Below are 16023 nucleotides of genomic sequence, written 5' to 3'. Positions count from 1 at the left end.
TGCGGGGGTGGGGGGTGCCAGTCTAGTCGCGAGGGCACCAGAAAGCTGAGAAGTGTGTCCAGCTAGAGGCAGGAGAGGTGCAGCAGCAGGTCAACGAGGCTTCAAGCACAAGAAGGATCCCGCACAGCTGCCGGCTCTGACACGCAGGGAGGCCGTTTTCCTCACCCCTTTAACTGCTGAAGTCCTCCTCACTGCTCAGCGTCCCGCCCTCCTTCCCCTTCTCCCCCAAGCCTTCCAGACAACACTCTAGTCAACCACCTCATCCTCTGTATTAAGGATCCACATTTCTACATGCCTCCTCCATAAACAATCCACAACCTCCCTAGGGCAACACGAACTTGAGCAAACTCCGGGAGACAGTGGAGAACAGAGGAGAGTGGCATGCCGCAGCCCATGGGGTGGCAAAAAGTCAGACGAGACTTAGTAACTGAAGGACAACAAGGCCTCACGAGGAAACAGGAAAACTAGGTGCCTTGAGTCCTTTTCACTTACTGACTGCTTTTTAACCCAACCACATCCCCGGCCAAAGATGCTCTCCTGGACCAAACTCTAGGCACGCTCCTCTGTCCCCATTAGGGTTCAGCCATAGCCCATGACGACTGGGACAAACAGTGTCACTGTCCCAAGAACTCAAGACCACATCCCGAGCATGACTCTGGGCCCCCCTGAAGTGCCCACTTGGGAAAACTCAAGGCTGACAGAAGAACAGACTGTTCCAGCCCATACCTGAAGATGGGGTTGCTATGACCCCGGCTTCCGTGGGAGGGGAGGAGCTAACTTCAGAAGGCATCGGTTAGCAGACCCCTGATGGGCTCTGCGTGACCCATCCCCCACCTTTCCTGCTTTTTGTTAGTCTTTCACTCCCTCACAGCACTGCCCCATTCTCTTTCACTCTCTCTGTAAAACGCCCAATCACTCTTGCACTAAGCAGAGTGGAGTTAGGTTCACGCTGGACTCTCCTCCCTACCGTGACGGGCCTGCGCCTTCACAGTCGCTCATCTGCGACCCCCACAGACTGTATACCCAACCAGACTCCTGTGCCACGAGGAGTCCCAGGCAAGGATCCTGGAGAGGGGGTTGCCATTTCCCACTCCAGCTCCTGACATCCTATCACCAATTAAAACCCATCCCTGCCACCGTAACTTGTGCCTGCCTCTGTGGGGAATCTCTTGACAAACTGCCACTAACAGAAACACACTCTTTATACCTTGCACGACCATATCTCTCCTCGGACCACGAAGCGGGCAATGAGGGTTCGTTTTGGGGATGACGGTTCTGAGCACCAAGTCGAGCTCGCGCCGACCCTCTGGCGGCGATCCTGCCCCGGAGCGGGTGAGGAAGGCGAGCACCTCTCGATTGCCGCCGGCGAGGCTCTGAGCGAAGGCGTCCCAGAGAGCACCCAGGTCGGCGGCGGGGAGGTCGCCGTCCCGGGCTGCAGCCTTGCCGGGCTGCCCAGGGGTCCCTGAGAGCTGAGCCTGCGCGGCGGCGGAGGCGGCTTCCCCGGGCTCCTCCTCTGGCTGGCGCCGGCCCCGGGCCTCCTGGCGGCCCTGATCGGGGCCCGCGCTCGGTCGAGGGCCCGGGCCCCGGTCAAGAGAACGTCGGGCGGGTCCCGGCCCCGCGTCGGGCCCACGTCCTCCCGCCTCCGCAAGCCGCTCGGGCGCGGGGCCTGCACTGGGCCCGGGCTGGGTGTGCACGGTCTCGGGCAAGGAGACGCTCCGCCGGGCCTCCAGGCGGACGCCGCACAGCCGCTTGTTGGCCACCTGCGGTCTCTCCACCCACACGGCCACCGCAGCCCAGAAGCCGCCCGGGAGCAGCCGCGAACCCGGGTCGCGCACCGCAACCCTGCCCACCTCGGCCATGACCAGCTCGGCCCCCAGGCTCAAGCAGCGCGCGGCGATGACGCACACGGCCTGGCGCCGCCCGTTTGCGTCACGGGGCGGGGCGCTGGGGCCGGAAGTGGGAGGGAGATGGCTGAGCCACCGCCTCGCTCGTTTTCAGTTCCTTGGCGCGTGGTTCCGGTGGAGAGTTCTGAGCTAAAGAATCGCGCAAAGGTCCTCCTAGTCAAAACTGTGGTTTTCCCAGTAGCCCTGTAGGGATGTGAGAGTCAGACCATAAAGAAAGCTGAGCGGCAAATAATTGATGCTTTTGAACTGTGGTGCTGGAGAAGACTCTGGACTGCAAGGAGATCCAACCAGTCCATCCTAAAGGAGATCAGTCCTGGGTGTTCGTTGGAAGGACTGATGCTAAAGCTGAGGCTCCAATACTTTGGCCACCTGATGCGAAAAGCTGACTCATTTGAAAAGACCTTGATGCTGGGAAAGATTGAAGGCGGGAGGAGAAGGGGACGACAGAGGATGAGATGTTTGAGTGCCATCACTGACTCGTGCACATGAGTTTGAGTAAACTCCGGGAGTTGGTGATGGACAGGGGCCTGCTGTGCTGCAGTCCATGGGGTCTCAAAGAGTAGGACACGACTGAGCGACTGAACTGAACTGGGGGTACATTAAAGGGTTTCGGTGCCGACAGTAATATGACCTGAGTTGACTTTTGGAGAATTCTGGCCGTGGTGTATTTATGGAATCATTAAAATCATTCCTGTGTCTGCAATCTGGTTGTATCCATATTGGTTCCTGATCAACGTCAAGGAGCCCATGTTTGTGAATGTTCAGGATTAGTCCTCTTATGAGAGCTCCTGCTTCTGTATTTCACTCTGGCCTTGCTTTTTTGTGTGAGAAAGTTGCACTCGATGCATTCCTACGTCCCAGTGCTGCCCTGTGGTGTTTATTAGGACAGATGGTCAGCTGCATCTGACTGCAACCCCATGGACTGTGGCCCTTTAGGCTCCTCTGTCTTGGAATTCTCCAGGCAAGAATACTGGAGTGGGTAGCCATTCCCTTCTGCAGAGGATCTTCACCCGGAGATCAAACTGTGATCTCCTGCATTGCAGGCAGATTCTTACTGTCTGAGCCACGAGGGAAACCCTGTGTCCAAGGAGGAGCAGAAAAGGGCAGTTACAACCAGTGTACGCGAACATCATCTTCACAGTCTGAAGACTCCAATGATACTGAAACCGTTTACCTCAGATTGGGACTTGAACCCACATGGCCGAGACTCAAACCCAGCCGAAACCCTGTTTGGGACTTGAACCCACGTGTCTGGGACTCAAACCCAGCCAAAACCCACAGTACGTGGTTTTAGGACCTAATGAAGCTCAGGTTCTTGATGTGTCATCACAGGATGAATTCAGTGAGAGACAAAGTGATAGGTAAGAAGTGGGTTCATTCAGATACAGAGAGAAGCACACTCCACAGAGAGTGTGGACCATCACAGAGGGCAGAGGCGGCCGTGAAACACGGCCTGGTTTGTTTTTATGGGCTGGGTGATTTCATATGCTAGTAAGTTTGAGGACTGTTCCAACTATTTTGGGGAAGGGGGCGGAGATTTCCTGGATTTGGGCCATCACCCACTCCTTGGTCTTTTAACAGTCATTTCACTTGCTGATTCAGGATCAAGGTCTAGTCTTGTCTATCATCTTGGTCCTATTTGATTTTAATCAGTTTAGTTGTGTCCTTGGGCTGTGTCATTTTTTCAGAAGTTGTGCCCTGGCCCTTTCCCTCTACTCCAAAAAATCCTCAAAGATTCTTCAGTCTTTTTGAACATTAATCCCTCAGTTGAGATTTTTTTCTAAAGGGTCTCTATCAGAATCAAAGATTGAAAACTAACTCAAGTCATGTAGTTTATTAGAGAAAAGAGCAAAGACCAATGTCTGTGGAATTAAGAGACAGCTCAGTTCAGTTCAGTCGCTCAGTCACGTCCAACTCTTTGCGACCCCGTGAATAACAGCCCGCCAGGCCTCCCTGTCCATCACCAACTCCCAGAGTTCACTCAAATTCATGTCCATCGAGTCGGTGATGCCATCCAGCCATCTCATTCTCTGTCGTCCCCTTCTCCTCCCACCCCCAATCCCTCCCAGCATCAGAGTCTTTTCCAGTGAGTCAACTCGTCGCATGAGGCAGCCAAAGTATTGGAGTTTCAGCTTTAGCATCAGTCCTTCCAATGAACACCCAGGACTGATCTCTTTAGAATGGACTGGTTGGATCTCCTTGCAGTCCAAGGAACTCTCAAGAATCTTCTCCAGCACCACAGTTCAAAAGCATCAGTTCTTCAGCGATCAGCTTTCCTCACAGTCCAAATGATTGCTAAACTTCATAGTCTTTGACCATGTAATTGATTTTCATGCTGTTTTGGTTTCCTAGGGCTGTCATAACAAAGTACCACAAACTGGGTGGTTTAAAACTGTAGCAATTTGTTATCACAGGTCTGAAGGCTTGGTGGGAGAATCTACTTCTTACATCTCAGCTTCTGGTAATTGCTAGCAACTGTGAGTGTTCCTGGGCCTGTGGCCATATTACTCTAATCTCTTCCTCCATGGTCACTTGGCCTTCTTGTGTTTCTCTATGTCTCTTCTCTGGCAAAGACCTGACTTCCAAGTAAGGTCACAGGTACAGTGGGTTAGGACTTTGGTATTGTTGTAGCCATGCGTTCCAGGAAACAAACTCATTTAGAAGGATAATGCAGATAGTGGAGTGCAGTTTATTACATCAGAGGGCCCAAGGCAGAGTCTCCTTTTAGCCAAGGACCCCGACCAGCATTTGTGAAAATCTTTTATACCCCATGTGTATGTGTCCGAACCCACCACCCCAAATTCCTTGAGACTTACATAAACAAAGGAAGGGTAAATACAACCACAATAACCCCATCATTCACGTGTTACGTGTTCAAACAATTAATAGTCAATAAGCCCGCGGTTACATTCCAAACAGTTAATAATCAATAAGCCAGCGGTTTCATTTCAAACAGTTAATAATCAATAAGCCCGCGGTTACATTCCAATCAGTTAATAATTGATAAGCCTGTGTTTACATTCCGATAGATACAGAAAAAATTTATGACCTGTCCGGAGGCAGGGGTGATTAGAGTATATTTTCTCTTAGGTGATGAGTAACAGTCCATCCTAAAGGAGATCAGTCCTGGATGTTCATTGAAAGGACTGATGCTAAAAGTAAAACTCCAATACTTTGGCCACCTCATGCGAAGAGTGTGTGACAGAATGTGGTCCACTGGAGATGGGAATGGCAAACCACTTCAGTATACTTGCCTTGAGAACCCCATGAACAGTATCAAAAGGCAAAATGATAGGATAGTGAATGAGGAATTCTCTAGGTCGGTAGGTGCCCAGTATGCTACTGGAGATCAGTGGAGAAATAACTCCAGAAAGAATGAAGGGATGGAGCCAAAACAAAACCAGTACCCAGTTGTGGATGTGACCGGTGATAGAAGCAAGGTCCGATGCTGTAAAGAGCAATATTGCATAGGAACCTGGAATGTTAGGTCCATGAATCAAGGCAAATTGGAAGTGGTCAAACAGGAGATGGCAAGAGTGAACATAGACATTCTAGGAATCAGTGAACTAAAATGGACTGGAATGGGTGAATTTAACTCGGATGACCATTGTATCTACTACTGTGGGCAGGAGTCCCTTAGAAGAAATGGAGTAGCCATCATGGTCAACAAAAGAGTCCGAAATGCAGTACTTGGATACAACCTCAAAAGCGACAGGATGATCTCTGTTCATTTCCAAGGCAAACCATTCAATATTACAGTAATCCAAGCCTATGCCCCAACCAGTAACGCTGAAGAAGCCGAAGCTGAATGCTTCTATGAAGACCTACAAGACCTTTTAGAACTAACACCCAAAAAAGATGTCCTTTTCATTATAGGGGACTGGAATGCAAAAGTAGGAAGTCAAGAAACAACTGGAGTAACAGGCAAATTTGGCCTTGGAGCACGGAATGAAGCAGGGCAAAGGCTAATAGAGTTTTGTCAAGAGAAAGCACTGGTCATAGCAAACACCCTCTCCCAACAACACAAGAGAAGACTCTGCACATAGACATCACCAGATGGTCAACACTGAAATCAGATTGATTATATTCTTTGCAGCCAAAGATGGAGAAGCTGTATACAGTTAGCAAAAACAAGACCAGGAGCTGACTGTGGCTCAGATCATGAGCTCCTTACTGCCAAATTCAGACTTAAATTGAAGAAAGTAGGGAAAACCACTAGCCCATTCAGATATGACCTAAATCAAATCCCTTATGATTATACAGTGGAAGTGAGAAATAGATTTAAGGGACTAGATCTGATAGATAGAGAGCCTGATGAACTCTGGACGGAGGTTCGTGACATTGTACCATTGGACCAAGACCATCCCTATGGAAAAGAAATGCAAAAAAGCAAAATGGCTGTCTGGGGAGGTCTTACAAACAGCTGTGAAAAGAAGAGAAGTGAAAAACAAAGGAGAAAAGGAAAGATATAAGCATCTGAATGCAGAGTTCCAAAGAATAGCAAGGAGAAATAAGAAAGACTTCCTCAGTGATCAGTGCAAAGAAATAGAGGAAAACAATAGAATAGGAAAGACTAGAGATCTCTTCAAGAAAATTAGAGATACCAAGGGAACATTTCATGCAAAGATGGGCTCGATAAAAGACAGAAATGGTATGGACCTAACAGAAGCAGAGGATATTAAGAAGAGGTGGTAAGAATACACAGAAGAACTGTACAAAAAAGATCTTCACGACCAAGATAATCGCGATGGTGTGATCACTCACCTAGAGCCAGATATCTTGGAATGTGAAGTCAAGTGGGCCTTAGAAAGCATCACTATGAACAAAGCTAGTGGAGGTGATGGGATTCCAATTGAGCTATTTCAAATCCTGAAAGATGATGCTGTGGAAGTGCTGCACTCAGTATGCCAACAAATTTGGAAAACTCAGCAGTGGCCACAGGACTGGAAAAGGTCAGTCTTCATTCCAATCCCAAAGAAAGGCAATGCCAAAGAATGCTTAAACTACCGCACAATTGCACTCATCTTACACGCTAGTAAAGTCATGCTCAAAATTCTCCAAGCCAGCCTTCAGCTATACATGAACTGTAAACTTCCAGATGTTCAAGCTGGTTTTAGAAAAGGCAGAGGAACCAGAGATCATACTGCCAACATCCACTGGATCATGGAAAAAGCAAGAGAGTTCCAGAAAAACATCTATTTCTGCTTTATTGACTATGCCAAAGCCTTTCACCGTGTGGATCACAATAAACTGTGGAAAATTCTGAAAGAGATGGGAATCCCAGACCACCTGACCTGCCTCTTGAGAAACCTATATGCAGGTCAGGAAGCAACAGTTAGAACTGGACATGGAACAACAGACCGGATCCAAATAGGAAAAGGAGTACATCAAGGCTGTATATTGTCACCTTGCTTATTTAACTTCTGTGCAGAGTATATCATGAGGAATGCTGGGCTGGAAGAGGCACAAGCTGGAATCAAGATTGCTGGGAGAAATATCAATAATCTCAGATATGCAGATGACACTACCCTTATGGCGGAAAGTGAAGAAGAACTAAAAGCCTCTTGATGAAAGTGAAAGAGGAGAGTGAAAAGGTTGGCTTGAAGCTCAGCATTCAGAAAACAAAGATCATGGCATCTGGTCCCATCACTTCATGGAATATAGATGGAGAAACAGTGGAAACAGTGTCAGACTTTATTTTTGGGGACTCGAAAATCACTGTAGATGGTGACTGCAGCCATGAAATTAAAAGACGCTTACTCCTTGGAAGGAAAGTTATGACAAACCTAGACAGTATATTACAAAGCAGAGACATTACTTTGCCAACAAAGGTCTGTCTAGTCAAGGCCATGGTTTTTCCAGTAGTCATGTATGGATGTGAGAGTTGGACTGTGAAGAAAGCTGAGTGCCGAAGAATTGATGCTTTTGAAATGTGGTGTTGACTCTTGAGAGTCCCTTGGACTGCAAGGAGATCCAACCTCATGCGAAGAGTTGACTCACTGGAAAAGACTCTGATGCTGGGAGGGATTGGGGGCAGGAGGAGAAGGGGACGACAGAGAATGAGATGGCTGCATGGCATCACCAACTCGATGGACATGAATTTGAGTGAACTCTGGGAGTTGGTGATGGACAGGGAGGTCAGGCATGCTGTGATTCATGGGGTTGCAAAGAGTCGGACAGGACTGAGCGACTGAACTGAACTGAAGCCCTAGCACGCCTGTCGACCTGTGTAGCAAGCAATCACCGCTTGCCTATTCCAGGCTCCTGTGGGTCCCCGCTCCTTCTAGTCCCTCCCAGGGGGGTGATCAGGCCCCCTCTTCCACCCTGCCGGGTGGGTTCCTCCTCACCTGAGTGCTCACTTCTCCTGCTGCCGTCCACTACCTGTTAACATGAAAGGTCCAGTCCTTGAGAAGCAGCATTTTTCCAGAAGGGTGAGGCGCCTTCCCCCCTCTAGAAGATTTAAGCCTCAAGGCGTCGGAGTAGTCCCAAACGGGACTTGTCTCCTCAAAGTGAGGAGTTTCCCGGCCCACGCACCAAATGTTGTAGCCACGCATTCCGGGAAACAAACTCACTCAGAAGGACAAGGCAAATAGTGGAGTGCAGTTTATTACACAGGCGGGCCCAAGGCAGAATCTCCTCTTAGCCAAGGACCCCGACCAGCATTTGTGAAAATCTTTTATACCCCATGTGTATGTGTCCGAACCCACCACCCCAAATTCCTTGAGACTTACATAAACAAAGGAAGGGTAAATACAACCACAATAACCCCATCATTCACGTGTTACGTGTTCAAACAATTAATAGTCAATAAGCCCGCGGTTACATTCCAAACAGTTAATAATCAATAAGCCAGCGGTTTCATTTCAAACAGTTAATAATCAATAAGCCCGCGGTTACATTCCAATCAGTTAATAATTGATAAGCCTGTGTTTACATTCCGATAGATACAGAAAAAATTTATGACCTGTCCGGAGGCAGGGGTGATTAGAGTATGTTTTCTCTTAGGCGATGAGTAACAGTCCATCCTAAAGGAGATCAGTCCTGGATGTTCATTGAAAGGACTGATGCTAAAAGTAAAACTCCAATACTTTGGCCACCTCATGCGAAGAGTGTGTGACAGAATGTGGTCCACTGGAGATGGGAATGGCAAACCACTTCAGTATACTTGCCTTGAGAACCCCATGAACAGTATCAAAAGGCAAAATGATAGGATAGTGAATGAGGAATTCTCTAGGTCGGTAGGTGCCCAGTATGCTACTGGAGATCAGTGGAGAAGTAACTCTAGAAGGAATGAAGGGATGGAGCAAAAGCAAAACCAATACCCAGTTGTGGATGTGACCGGTGATAGAAGCAAGGTCCGGTGCTGTAAAGAGCAATATTGCATAGGAACCTGGAATGTTAGGTCCATGAATCAAGGCAAATTGGAAGTGGTCAAACAGGAGATGGCAAGAGTGAACATAGACATTCTAGGAATCAGTGAACTAAAATGGACTGGAATGAGTGAATTTAACTCGGATGACCATTGTATCTACTACTGTGGGCAGGAGTCCCTTAGAAGAAATGGAGTAGCCATCATGGTCAACAAAAGAGTCCGAAATGCAGTACTTGGATACAACCTCAAAAGCGACAGGATGATCTCTGTTCATTTCCAAGGCAAACCATTCAATATTACAGTAATCCAAGCCTATGCCCCAACCAGTAACGCTGAAGAAGCCGAAGCTGAATGCTTCTATGAAGACCTACAAGACCTTTTAGAACTAACACCCAAAAAAGATGTCCTTTTCATTATAGGGGACTGGAATGCAAAAGTAGGAAGTCAAGAAACAACTGGAGTAACAGGCAAATTTGGCCTTGGAGCACGGAATGAAGCAGGGCAAAGGCTAATAGAGTTTTGTCAAGAGAATGCACTGGTCATAGCAAACACCCTCTCCCAACAACACAAGAGAAGACTCTGCACATAGACATCACCAGATGGTCAACACTGAAATCAGATTGATTATATTCTTTGCAGCCAAAGATGGAGAAGCTGTATACAGTTAGCAAAAACAAGACCAGGAGCTGACTGTGGCTCAGATCATGAACTCCTTATTGCCAAATTCAGACTGAAATTGAAGAAAGTAGGGAAAACCACTAGCCCATTCAGATATGACCTAAATCAAATCCCTTATGATTATACAGTGGAAGTGAGAAATAGATTTAAGGGACTAGATCTGATAGATAGAGAGCCTGATGAACTCTGGACGGAGGTTCGTGACATTGTACCATTGGACCAAGACCATCCCTATGGAAAAGAAATGCAAAAAAGCAAAATGGCTGTCTGGGGAGGTCTTACAAACAGCTGTGAAAAGAAGAGAAGTGAAAAGCAAAGGAGAAAAGGAAAGATATAAGCATCTGAATGCAGAGTTCCAAAGAATAGCAAGGAGAAATAAGAAAGACTTCCTCAGTGATCAGTGCAAAGAAATAGAGGAAAACAATAGAATAGGAAAGACTAGAGATCTCTTCAAGAAAATTAGAGATACCAAGGGAACATTTCATGCAAAGATGGGCTCGATAAAAGACAGAAATGGTATGGACCTAACAGAAGCAGAGGATATTAAGAAGAGGTGGTAAGAATACACAGAAGAACTGTACAAAAAAGATCTTCACGACCAAGATAATCGCGATGGTGTGATCACTCACCTAGAGCCAGATATCTTGGAATGTGAAGTCAAGTGGGCCTTAGAAAGCATCACTATGAACAAAGCTAGTGGAGGTGATGGGATTCCAATTGAGCTATTTCAAATCCTGAAAGATGATGCTGTGGAAGTGCTGCACTCAGTATGCCAACAAATTTGGAAAACTCAGCAGTGGCCACAGGACTGGAAAAGGTCAGTCTTCATTCCAATCCCAAAGAAAGGCAATGCCAAAGAATGCTTAAACTACCGCACAATTGCACTCATCTTACACGCTAGTAAAGTCATGCTCAAAATTCTCCAAGCCAGCCTTCAGCTATACATGAACTGTAAACTTCCAGATGTTCAAGCTGGTTTTAGAAAAGGCAGAGGAACCAGAGATCATACTGCCAACATCCACTGGATCATGGAAAAAGCAAGAGAGTTCCAGAAAAACATCTATTTCTGCTTTATTGACTATGCCAAAGCCTTTCACCGTGTGGATCACAATAAACTGTGGAAAATTCTGAAAGAGATGGGAATACCAGACCACCTGACCTGCCTCTTGAGAAACCTATATGCAGGTCAGGAAGCAACAGTTAGAACTGGACAGGAAAAGGAGTACATCAAGGCTGTATATTGTCACCTTGCTTATTTAACTTCTGTGCAGAGTATATCATGAGGAATGCTGGGCTGGAAGAGGCACAAGCTGGAATCAAGATTGCTGGGAGAAATATCAATAACCCCAGATATGCAGATGACACTACCCTTATGGCGGAAAGTGAAGAAGAACTAAAAGCCTCTTGATGAAAGTGAAAGAGGAGAGTGAAAAGGTTGGCTTGAAGCTCAGCATTCAGAAAACAAAGATCATGGCATCTGGTCCCATCACTTCATGGAATATAGATGGAGAAACAGTGGAAACAGTGTCAGACTTTATTTTTGGGGACTCGAAAATCACTGTAGATGGTGACTGCAGCCATGAAATTAAAAGACGCTTACTCCTTGGAAGGAAAGTTATGACAAACCTAGACAGTATATTACAAAGCAGAGACATTACTTTGCCAACAAAGGTCTGTCTAGTCAAGGCCATGGTTTTTCCAGTAGTCATGTATGGATGTGAGAGTTGGACTGTGAAGAAAGCTGAGTGCCGAAGAATTGATGCTTTTGAAATGTGGTGTTGACTCTTGAGAGTCCCTTGGACTGCAAGGAGATCCAACCTCATGCGAAGAGTTGACTCACTGGAAAAGACTCTGATGCTGGGAGGGATTGGGGGCAGGAGGAGAAGGGGATGACAGAGAATGAGATGGCTGCATGGCATCACCAACTCGATGGACATGAATTTGAGTGAACTCTGGGAGTTGGTGATGGACAGGGAGGTCTGGCATGCTGTGATTCATGGGGTTGCAAAGAGTCGGACAGGACTGAGCGACTGAACTGAACTGAAGCCCTAGCACGCTTGTCGACCTGTGTAGCAAGCAATCACCGCCTGCCTATTCCAGGCTCCTGTGGGTCCCCGCTCCTTCTAGTCCCTCCCAGGGGGGTGATCAGGCCCCCTCTTCCACCCTGCCGGGTGGGTTCCTCCTCACCTGAGTGCTCACTTCTCCTGCTGCCGTCCACTACCTGCTAACGTGAAAGGTCCAGTCCTTGAGAAGCAGCATTTTTCCAGAAGGGTGAGGCGCCTTCCCCCCTCTAGAAGATTTAAGCCTCAAGGCGTCGGAGTAGTCCCAAATGGGACTTGTCTCCTCAAAGTGAGGAGTTTCCCGGCCCACGCACCAAATGTTGTAGCCACGCATTCCGGGAAACAAACTCACTCAGAAGGACAAGGCAAATAGTGGAGTGCAGTTTATTACACAGGCGGGCCCAAGGCAGAATCTCCTCTTAGCCAAGGACCCCGACCAGCATTTGTGAAAATCTTTTATACCCCATGTGTATGTGTCCGAACCCACCACCCCAAATTCCTTGAGACTTACATAAACAAAGGAAGGGTAAATACAACCACAATAACCCCATCATTCACGTGTTACGTGTTCAAACAATTAATAGTCAATAAGCCCGCGGTTACATTCCAAACAGTTAATAATCAATAAGCCAGCGGTTTCATTTCAAACAGTTAATAATCAATAAGCCCGCGGTTACATTCCAATCAGTTAATAATTGATAAGCCTGTGTTTACATTCCGATAGATACAGAAAAAATTTATGACCTGTCCGGAGGCAGGGGTGATTAGAGTATGTTTTCTCTTAGGCGATGAGTAACAGTCCATCCTAAAGGAGATCAATCCTGGATGTTCATTGAAAGGACTGATGCTAAAGCTGAAGCTCCAATACTTTGGCCACCTCATGTGAAGTGTTGACTCATTGGAAAAGACTCTGATGCTGGGAGGGATTGGGGGCAGGAGGAGAAGGGGACGACAGAGAATGAGATGGCTGGATGGCATCACCGACTCTATGGACATGAGTTTGAGTAAACTCTGGGAGTTGGTGATGGACAGGGAGGCCTGGCATGCTGTGATTCATGGGGTTGCAAGGAGTCGGACACAACTGAGCGACTGAACTGAACTGAACCTGGATATGATCTTCAAGATTCCCCTGTCCAGAGCGGGTCTTATCCTTCTGTTATAGTTTCCATCGGCACTAAGCACAGAGTTCAGAGTCCATTGGAGAGGTGGCCAAGCATGATTAGCATGAACAGGCCTAAGATGGAGTCCAGGCCCTGTGAATTCCCTCTTTACTATGTATTTGGGGAGAGGCAACCTCCAGTGCTATCCAAAGATGTTTAGCCTGTGGGGCAGTTCAGTTCAGTCGCTCAGTCGTGTCCGACTCTCCGCGACCCCATGAATCACAGCACGCCAGGCCTCCCTGTCCATCACCAACTCCCGGAGTACACTCAAACTCATGTCCACAGAGTCGGTGATGCCATCCAGCCATCTCATTCTCCGTCGTCCCCTTCTCCTCCCGCCCCCAACCTTTCCCAGCATCAGAGTCTTTTCCAGTGAGTCAACTCGTCGCATGAGGTGGCCAAAGTATTGCAGTTTCAGCTTTAGCATCAGTCCCTCCAATGAACATCCAGGATTGATCTCCTTCAGAATGGACTGGTTGGATCTCCTTGCAGTATAAGGGACTCTCAAGAGTCTTCTCCAACACCACATTTCAAAAGCATCGATTCTTCGGCGATCAGCCTTCTTCACAGTCCAACTCTCACAACCATACATGACCACGGGAAAAACCATTGCCTTGACTAGACGGACCTTGGTTGGCAAAGTAATGTCTCTGCTTTTTAATATACTATCAAGGTTGGTCATAACTTTCCTTCCAAGGAGCAAGCGTCTTTTAATTTCATGGCTGCAATCAGCATCTGCAGTGATTTTGGAGCCCAAAAAAACAAAGTCTGACACTGTTTCCACTGTTTTTCCATCTATTTCCCATGAAGTGATGGGACCAGATGCCATGATCTTTGTTTTCTGAATGTTGAGCTTCAAACCAACCTTTTCACTCTCCTCTTTCACTTTCATCAAGAGGCTTTTGAGTTCCTCTTCACTCTCTGCCATAAGGGTAGTGTCATCTGCATATCTGAGGTTATTGATATTTCTCCCAGCAATCTTGACTCCAGCTTGTGCTTCTTCCAGCCCAGCGTTCCTCATGATGTACTCTGCATATAAGTTAAATAAGCAAGGTGACAATATACAACCTTGACGTACACCTTTTCCTATTTGGAACCAGTCTGTTGTTCCATGTCCAGTTCTAACTGTTGCTTCCTGACCTGCATACAGGTTTCTCAAGAGGCAGGTCAGGTGGTCTGGTATGCCCATCTCTTTCAGAATGTTCCACAGTTTATTGTGATCCACACAGTCAAAGGCTTTGGCATAGTCAATGAAGCAGAAATAGATGTTTTTCTGAAACTCTCTTGCTTTCTCCATGATCCAGCGGATGTTGGCAATTTGATCTCTGGTGCCTCTGCCTTTTCTAAAACCTGCTTGAACATCTGGGAGTTCACGGTTTACATATTGCTGAAGCCTGGCTTGGAGAATTTTGAGCATGACTTTGCTAGCGTGTGAGATGAGGGCAATTGTCCGGTAGTTTAATCACAGGAAACTAGCCTGTGGGGCAGCCGAAAGATTAATCTGACTAACAAAGCTGCCTAGTTGCTCACATGTGAAGGGACCTGGGCTTAGCACTGAGGACGCAGAGCTAAATAAGTTCCCACCCTTGAGGAACCTTGATCATGGAACAAGAAACGTGCAACAGTCAAGACGAATGGTGCAGAGGTCGCAGGAGGAAGTTTTTGTTTCGTTTGCTTGTTTGTTTGTTTTACGCTATAAATCTCCTCCAATCTTGAAGGAAAGGCGTCGTGAAAGGAGGACTCAGTGATGACTGAGTTAAATAGAACCAGCTGTGGTGGGGAAAATTCTTCAAGGGAGTCCTGACTGAGGAAGACCTGGCTGTCCTAATACAGAGCACAGAACACAACAGAGAGGCTCCCAGGGGCACAGTTTCGCTCACTCTGGGCGGGTGGAGGGTGCAGGGCAGCCTTCCCCCGTGTTTCTCAGCTCTGCAAAGATCACCAGCTACCTGCAGTCACTGGTTTCCCAAGGCCAAGAGCAACGTTTTCGTTAGGGGCTTGGCCTGACTCGTATTAGTGGCGCTCAGGGTGCAAAGTGCCTTTGTTTTCTTGTCCACCTTGTTAGTAATGTCCATAATCGAAACAGCACTGAGGCCCGGTGTCTGCCTGGCTACTCGTGCAGAACAAGCTGCTTGATTTAACTGTGGGCTCAGTTCCTCAGAAACAAAACAAAATGCCTGTTTCTCAGCCTCCGTGCTGTTCCGTTTCTGGGCCCTGAGGCTGTCCCCTTGCTGGCCCTGGCTGATTTGGTCCCTGCAGCCCTGGTGCATGTCACATGCACAGATAAGAGTGATCGTTGAGCAGAAACCTGGAGGCCAAGGCCTTTGGACAAGAGTGAAACAGAGCAGGACCCTTAAGTCTTCCCCTTCCGTGTCCTCTGCCTGCCTTTTGTCTGCAGAAAAACTTTAGCCAAAGAATAAATGAACCAGAGAAATAAGAAAATGCAGAAGCAGAGGAAAGCAGTCAAACAAGACCAAATAATAAGGGAGTTCCCTGGTGGTCCAGTGGACAGGACTCAGAGCTCTCACTACCATGGCCTGGATTCAAACCCTAGTTGAGGAACTAAAATGGTACAAGATGGATGGCATGGGCAAAAAAACATAAAATACTTTTAGAGTACCAAATAGTAATAGTTTAGTCATTAAACAAAGTCAAGGACATTTACTTCCTCCTCAAAGGCTATAGATAATGTCCTGAGCTTTATCCTTTGAGCTGTTTTGCAAATAGTGAACTCCCCACCCCCATCGAGTGGAAGAAGTTAAACTACATAATGACTAGACTGTTTGAGTAAACTCCAGGAGTTGGTGATGAACAGGGAGGCCTGGCGTGCTGCGATTCATGGGGTCGCA

General features: G+C 47.4%; 1 protein-coding gene across 2 annotated transcripts in view; it reads right to left on the bottom strand.

Annotated features, from left to right (window-relative positions):
* The window catches only part of TRMT44 (tRNA methyltransferase 44 homolog), a 36071-nt gene extending 34178 nt beyond the window's left edge, over window positions 1-1893 (bottom strand). For both annotated transcript variants that reach the window (XR_016037484.1, XM_055434644.2), the window contains exon 1: window positions 1208-1893. Coding sequence is in view for 1 of the 2 variants with exons in the window: in XM_055434644.2 (XP_055290619.2) it covers window positions 1208-1859 (652 nt within the window). In the remaining variant the exon portion in view is untranslated. The remainder of the gene's footprint in view (window positions 1-1207) is intronic.
* Window positions 1894-16023: the final 14130 nt, after the last annotated feature.

Source organism: Moschus berezovskii, chromosome 5, assembly GCF_049115385.1.
Source record: "Moschus berezovskii isolate FMDL1 chromosome 5, NW_MosBer_1.0, whole genome shotgun sequence".
Taxonomy (NCBI): Eukaryota; Metazoa; Chordata; class Mammalia; order Artiodactyla; family Moschidae; genus Moschus; species Moschus berezovskii.
This window is presented reverse-complemented; position numbering and strand designations above follow the sequence as displayed.